This window comes from Lycium barbarum, chromosome 4, assembly GCF_019175385.1.
Source record: "Lycium barbarum isolate Lr01 chromosome 4, ASM1917538v2, whole genome shotgun sequence".
NCBI lineage: Eukaryota > Viridiplantae > Streptophyta > Magnoliopsida > Solanales > Solanaceae > Lycium > Lycium barbarum.
The window spans coordinates 132,892,095-132,899,224 of record NC_083340.1 but is presented as its reverse complement, the minus strand read 5'-3'; the positions used below and the strand labels follow the sequence as shown (position 1 = coordinate 132,899,224).

The 7,130-nt window shown below is 33.8% G+C and overlaps 1 protein-coding gene across 1 annotated transcript; it reads right to left on the bottom strand.

The window, feature by feature from the left end:
• Positions 1–1,008: 1,008 nt before the first annotated feature.
• On the bottom strand, positions 1,009–3,004 carry LOC132636540 (glutathione S-transferase U19-like). The gene is made up of 2 exons (XM_060353455.1): positions 2,571–3,004; positions 1,009–1,610 (listed from the first exon to the last, which is right to left on the bottom strand). Exons 1-2 carry the CDS (start codon positions 2,883–2,885, stop codon positions 1,266–1,268), a joined length of 660 nt encoding a protein of 219 aa, XP_060209438.1. The 5' UTR covers positions 2,886–3,004; the 3' UTR covers positions 1,009–1,265.
• Positions 3,005–7,130: the final 4,126 nt, after the last annotated feature.

Sequence of the window (7,130 nt, the reverse complement as noted above, 5' to 3'; positions counted from 1 at the left end):
TGTAATTTTTTTTTCTAAAAGAAAAATTAGGGATGAGTAGGAATATATAATAATAATTGGGCTGACCATGAATTTCTTAATATATATATAGCACTAAATTCCTGTGAAGCTGCATGTTCCCTTCTAGATCCGCCCGTGACTGGACATGTCTTTTGGTGGATTGTGTTTTTCCTTTTTACTGTTTTTCTTCTTCTTCTTCTTCTTCTTTTTTTTTTTTTTTTTTGTTCTTTTTTCTCTTATGGATTTTACTTATGTAATAAATGTTCTCCCTTTATGATGAGAGGATATTTTGAATTTTTCTTGATTTCTATGTCAACAAGTAAAAGCAGTGTAAATTTATGTCTCAGAAAATGATTGATACTCTTGTTGAGTAATTACTTTTGGTTTGGCAGTGTTCAAATTTAGCATTTTTTTTCCTTCTTGTGCAGGGTGCTTTAGATAAAAAAAGGTCTAGATTTTTTTTTGGGTGCATGCGGCTCAAAAACTACGAATAAAGATAGCAAACCGGCTCATAAATGGGCAAAGGTATTAGTCGGCCCTCACACTATGACTCTATCCTTTCCATATGCGCCACACTGAACTATTGGGCCTATACCGATTGTTTGGCTAAAATATTTTAAAACTACTTTAACATGTGTGATTTTGGTTGTTTTGGATCAAATTTGAACAATTTTTTCTAAAATATGTCACACCATTAAAAATACCACTACACATTACATGTAATTTTATTTCTCATCAACTTCGAAGCACACCTAATACCAATTTGACTGTTTCACTAGCACAATTAGAATCCTGTCCTCCTTTTATAGTCGTTATTAATACCTAACTTGTAATTTGATCCTGACATGAAACTTGTTTATCTAAAGGAGAAAAGCGAAATTAACTTAAACAATTGTCTGTCAAAAAACTAACAGATAAATATTAAATATATGTATAATTAATCTATCATATATGTATATTGATTAACAACCGCAATCAAATGTGTAACTTCCCCAAGAGAAAAAGAAAGAGCACATAAGTTCCATCTTTATTTTCCGTCCGTATTATTATTATTATTACAGAAGACTTTCAAACACATCCAATTCTAAAGATCACACTTATTCTATCCCTAGGACCCATACACTAGTAAATTTTATTTTACTACTATTAGTCTCCAACATCAAGTAGAAACGCAAAGCACACTAACACACACCTAACATTATTCCTCTCTAATTTTTATTAGACTATTATGACAATAACATTGACAACCCGTCCATTTGACAACCCTATGCAATGCCGAGACGCTGTTTCAATTTCAACAAATAGTTGTAAACTTTGTCAGGCTCAGCGAGAGACTTGGCGACACTATCTTTTTGCAAACATTTCTTGGCCCATGCTACCAGCTTTGGACACTCTGCTTCTATGCTAAAATTTCCACATTTCTCATAAGTAGGGAACCAACTATAGAAAGGAATTAAGGCCACATCTACAAATCCAAAATTATCCCCACTGAAATATAGCTTATCTCCCAATTCTTTTTCCAATAACTTTAGGCACTCTATGAATTCTTTCTTGCCTGCTTCATGTTCTTCCCCTGTTGTAGCCCATATTTTCCTTCCAACATCATAAATCTGCATTACCCAAAAACCCAAAAAAAGAAATGTTACACATTTGGCCAGGGGCTCAAAATAATTATATTCACTAGCCAGATATACAAAAATACACACTATTTTGTATAAATATGTATATTAATTTTTATATATAAAATTTATACATTTATCTGCTATTATTTTGGTTGATTCCGTACTAGTTATAGTCGTATAAAAAAGTTGTATGTTGGTGTCACATCACAAAATTCTAGAAATTTTAATTTAATTAAGTAGGAGTTTGGATAATATCTAGTTGAAAATCTGGAAAAAAAAGTATTTGATATTAAAGTTGAATGTAATTTTTTTTTAGGGATTTTCATGCTGCATATAAGCCCAAAGTGGCCGATCTTTTTCCCTAATTTTTAATTTTTATGCCATTTAGCTAGTATAGTTACTGTATAATTTTTGAATTCACTCAACCAACTATAGGGATAATAACACTTACAGCCCCTCATTTATTATTGTAATATCTGATTAAATATATTTAATCTCCAATTAATCAAAATATGCACTTTTAATTCCTTTGCTTGTAAATTTCATAAATTTACACGAATTATTAACCGTTTCAACATTTACTTACACCTATGCTATGTTAAACTTATATTGTTAATTCATGTTTTAGAATAATGTAATTTTAAAAATATTCAAAAAAAAAATATTTCTTATATATAGAGACAAAATTACACATTACATTTAATTAAAAATTTAAATGTGTTAAAAGCCATATATCACAACAATCACCATAAGAATTTATCAATAACCGAAAAACCAAAAAGTACTATTGTTCCAACCTGTTAACCAGCTAATGTAAGATTAGAAAATTCTTGCACTAACTATTTATATAAGTTAAAACAACCCCACCCCACCCCCACCCCCGACGCCCCCTAAAAAAACAAAAAAAAAAACCCAAAGAAAAAATGTTACATATATGTAATTGCATACCTTTTTGTCAATGAAATCAGCCCAGAACCTAGCTTGAGCTCTTTTGTAAGGATCAGATGGCATCAAAGGGGATTTGTCCTTCCAAACTTCATCTATATATTGAACAATTATGAGGGACTCACAAATTGGTTTTCCATTGTGGATCAAGACTGGAATTTTCTTGTGAATTGGGTTCATTTGTAGTAGAAGGGAACTTTTATTACTCAAATCTTGCTCCTTGTATTCATATTGAATACCCTTTTCAGCAAGTGCAATTCTTACCCTCATACCAAACATGCACACATAGGTATCCAAAAGAACAACTTCATTACTCATTTTGCCCCCAAAAAAAGAGAGAAGTGGTTAGAAATGGAAATGAGTTGCTGAAACAAATGTACTAGAAGAAACTAGTGGAACCAAAATATGAGCACTTAAGTTGAAAACAAACTAGGAGATGGATGGCTATATAATGAGTCATAATTAAGTTGGTGAGGCTTTATTGCATTACTTTATTTATTTATTTATTTTCTATTCGGTGTTTGATAATTATTGTAGCCAGATTAAATTCAAATTAGCATCAGGTACTCTTAAAGTGACTTCATAATCCGTAGGGTTCAGACTGGAATAACAAATGTTTATTATCCCACCACAATTTTTATTGCGTAATCAAATATCAAGAATGTTTCACATCTCTCTAGGACCTTCACTTTTGATTTGGGGTTGTGGTGGCGGTGTCGCGGGGAGGGGAGGGGTGTGGGGGAATTCAATGAATCATCACTATCCTAAGATACGTGGGTGGTGTCCATTTAATACATTCACAAAATAATGTCTTTTGGGCATAATTTTTTTCTTCAGAAAAAACATTTTTTTTTATGGCCTCAGAATTGCAAAATTAACAGCAAGGCCTATGGCCCATTCAGTCCCGAAATCAGAAAAAACATTTCAAACGTGGCCTCTTTGTTTTTTTTTTTTTGTTTTTTTTTTTACTTCTTTAAATTATGAGATTTTTCATTTTTACTAATCTATGTAGCACATTTCCTGTAAAAAAAAATATTTTTGGGCGAAAGAAAAAGAGAAATATTAATTAAGTATATAAGTTAATGATATTCTATAATGAAATACAAGATAACAGGTTATGATAATTTTATAAATATATTTCAATACATATAATACAGAGACAAATTGTGAAATATTATCTACTTATATTGTAAATGAATTTAAGCTAAGAAATATTCCATTATTGGTAAATTCAAAGTTACTACTCGCAGACCTATTAAATGGAATGAAATTGATTTTCCCAAAGAATGGGTCATAGAGGGAGCTGCACCTCTCTAGAATAATCTAAATACAGATATTACTGAAATTGAGCAGGCCCCAGATGTGACTATCAAGCTAAGGTTCGGAGAGCAAAAATCCTTGGTACCTAATCCATTTCAAAACTCTATTAAGAGGTTTATGTTATAAAATAAAACTATGAAGTAGATACACAGAAGAAATATGTAGAGAGAATATGTAGAGAGATATCAGATTATATTACTTCTGCTCTTTCACCATTGCATCTGTGCATCCTATTTATAGGAGCAACATACAAATGAGATATTTTGGGATATTTTGGGATATTTAGGATATTTGGGATATTTTGGGATATTTCCAAATTAATGGATATCCACTAGTTGGATATTTATAACACTCCCCCTTAGATGTCCATTAATAGATGATGTACCTCGTTAAAACCTTAGTAAAAAAAACCCTGTGGGAAAAAGTCCTAATGAAGGAAAAAGAGTGCACATATCTAGAAATACGCTTTGAGAGCTGCCTCATTAAAAACCTTACTAAGAAAACCCAATGGGACAAAACTTGGTTAAGGAAAAAAGAGTACAACGCGTATTTCACTCCCCCTGACGAAGACCAAGATTCAGATGTTGGAGTCTTCGCATTCCAATCTTGAATATCATCTTCTCAAGAGTTGAAGCTGGCAAAGATTTAGTGAACAAATCTGCAGGATTGTCACTTGAACGGATTTGTTGCACATCAATATCACCATTCTTCTGGAGATCATGTGTGAAAAATAACTTTGGTGAAATGTGCTTTGTTCTATCTCCTTTTATGAAACCTCCTTTTAATTGAGCTATGCATGCAGCATTATCTTCATATAATACTGTGGGTATTATTGTATCACACTTCAAGCCACATTTTTCTCTGATGAAATGTATCACTGATCTCAACCACACACATTCTCTACTTGTTTCATGAATAGCGATTATTTCAGCATGATTTGAAGAAGTAGCAACAATGGACTGCTTGGTCGATCGCCATGATATAGCAGTACCTCCGCATGTAAACAGATAACCCGTTTGAGATCGAGCTTTATGTGGATCAGATAAATAACCTGCATCTGCATAACCAACAAGATCTGTACTACCTTTGTTAGTATAAAACAGACCCATATCGCTAGTTCCCTTCAGATATCGTAATATATGCTTAATCCCATTCCAATGCCTCCGTGTAGGAGAAGAGCTATATCTTGCTAGCAAATTAACAAAAAATGCTATGTCAGGTCTTGTAGCATTAGCAAGATACATAAGTGCACCTATTGCACTAAGATATGGTACTTCAGGACCAAGTAGCTCTTCGTTTTCTTCCTGAGGTCGGAACGGATCTTTGCTCACTTCAAGTGAGCGAACAACCATAGGAGTACTTAAAGGATGCGAATTGTCCATGTAAAACCGATTTAAAACTTTCTCAGTATAGGCAGATTGATGGATAAAGATCCCTTTTGCAAAATGTTCAATTTGCAGACCAAGACAGAGTTTTGTCTTTCCGAGATCTTTCATCTCAAATTCTTTCTTCAAATATTCAATCGCCTTTTGGAGCTCTTCTGGAGTTCCAATGAGGTTTATGTCATCAACATAAACAGCAAGTATAATGAATCCTGATTTTGTTTTCTTAATAAAAACACATGGACAAATGGCATCATTTATATATCCTTCATTTATCAAGTACTCACTTAGGCGATTATACCACATACGCCCTGATTGTTTTAAACCATGTAATGATCTTTGTAATCTGATTGAATACATTTCCCGAGACATTAAACCAAATGCTTCAGGCATTTTATATCCTTCAGGAATTTTCATATAAATTTCATTATAAAGTGAACCATAAAGATAAGCTATAACCACATCCATAAGATGTATTTCAAGGGTTTCATATACAGCTAAACCCATGAGGTATCGAAATGTTATAGCATCCATAACTGGTGAATATGTTTTTTCATAGTCGACGCCGGGTCTTTGAGAGAATCCTTGTGCAACAAGGCGTGCTTTGTATCGCACAATTTCATTTCTCTCATTTCTTTTCCGTACAAAGACCCATTTGTGAACAACTGGTTTTACACCATTAGGCGTTTGAACTACAGGTCCAAAAACCTCACGTTTAGCAAGTGAATTCAATTCTGATTGAATTGCTTCTTGCCATTTTGGCCAATCATATCTTCATCGACATTCTCCGACAGATTGAGGTTCCTGATCCTCATTGCCTTTTATAATATTTAGTGCAACATTATATGCAAAAACACTATTCACCACAATTTTCGAACGATATAGTTCTTCACTCACTGAAGTCTCGGGTTTGCTGATTTCTTTAGGAATATCAGAATTAATCAGATCTTGAATCTCTTCATGAGATCCTTTCATAGTGTCATTCTGATCATTGTTTGTATTTCTTTTTCTTGGATTTTTATCCTTGGAGCCCAATGGCCTACCACGCTTCAGGCGTGGATGAGATTCAGAGGCTATGACACTAGTAGATTGTCCCTTTGGAACATCAATTCGAATAGGCACATTCTTTGCAGGGATATGCGACTTAGTTATTCTTTTCAAATCAGTAAATCCGTCTGGCATTTGATTTGCTATTTTCTGTAAGTGGATGATCTTCTGGATCTCCTGCTCACATATAGGGGTACGTGGATCAAAATGAGATAGTGATGGAACTCTCCACGCAATTTCTCTTTTGATTTCTTTTCTCTCTCCCCCTAATTGTGGAAAATTTGTTTCATCAAATCGACAATCTGCAAATCGGGCAGTGAATAAATCTCCCGTCAATGGCTCAAGATAGCGAATAATGGAGGGTGATTCAAACCCAACATATATTCCTAACCTTCTTTGGGGGCCCATCTTAGTGCGTTGTGGTGGTGCTACAGGCACATATACAGCACAACCAAAGATTCGGAGATGAGCAATATTTGGTTCATGACCAAATACTAATTGTGACGGGGAGTATTTATTATAATGAGTCGGTCTAAGACGAACAAGAGATGCTGCATGTAAAATAGCATGACCCCAGATGGTTGTAGGCAACCGTGTTTTCATAAGTAATGGTCTTGCTATCAATTGCACACGCTTAATAAATGACTCAGCAAGGCCATTTTGGGTATGAACATGTGCTACAGGATGTTCAACCTTTATCCCAACTGATAAACAATAATCATCAAAAGCTTGGGATGTAAATTCTCCAGCATTATCAAGACGTATAGCCTTTATAGGATAATCTGGGAAGTGTGCCCTTAAGCGTATTATTTGT

Coding starts and splice junctions, on each gene's coding strand:
- LOC132636540 (XM_060353455.1), bottom strand. CDS start 2,885: ATGAGTAATGAAGTTGTTCTTTTGGATACCTATGTGTGCATGTTTGGT. Junction 1,611..2,570: donor CTGATTTCATTGACAAAAAG/GTATGCAATTAC, acceptor TGGGTAATGCAG/ATTTATGATGTTGGAAGGAA.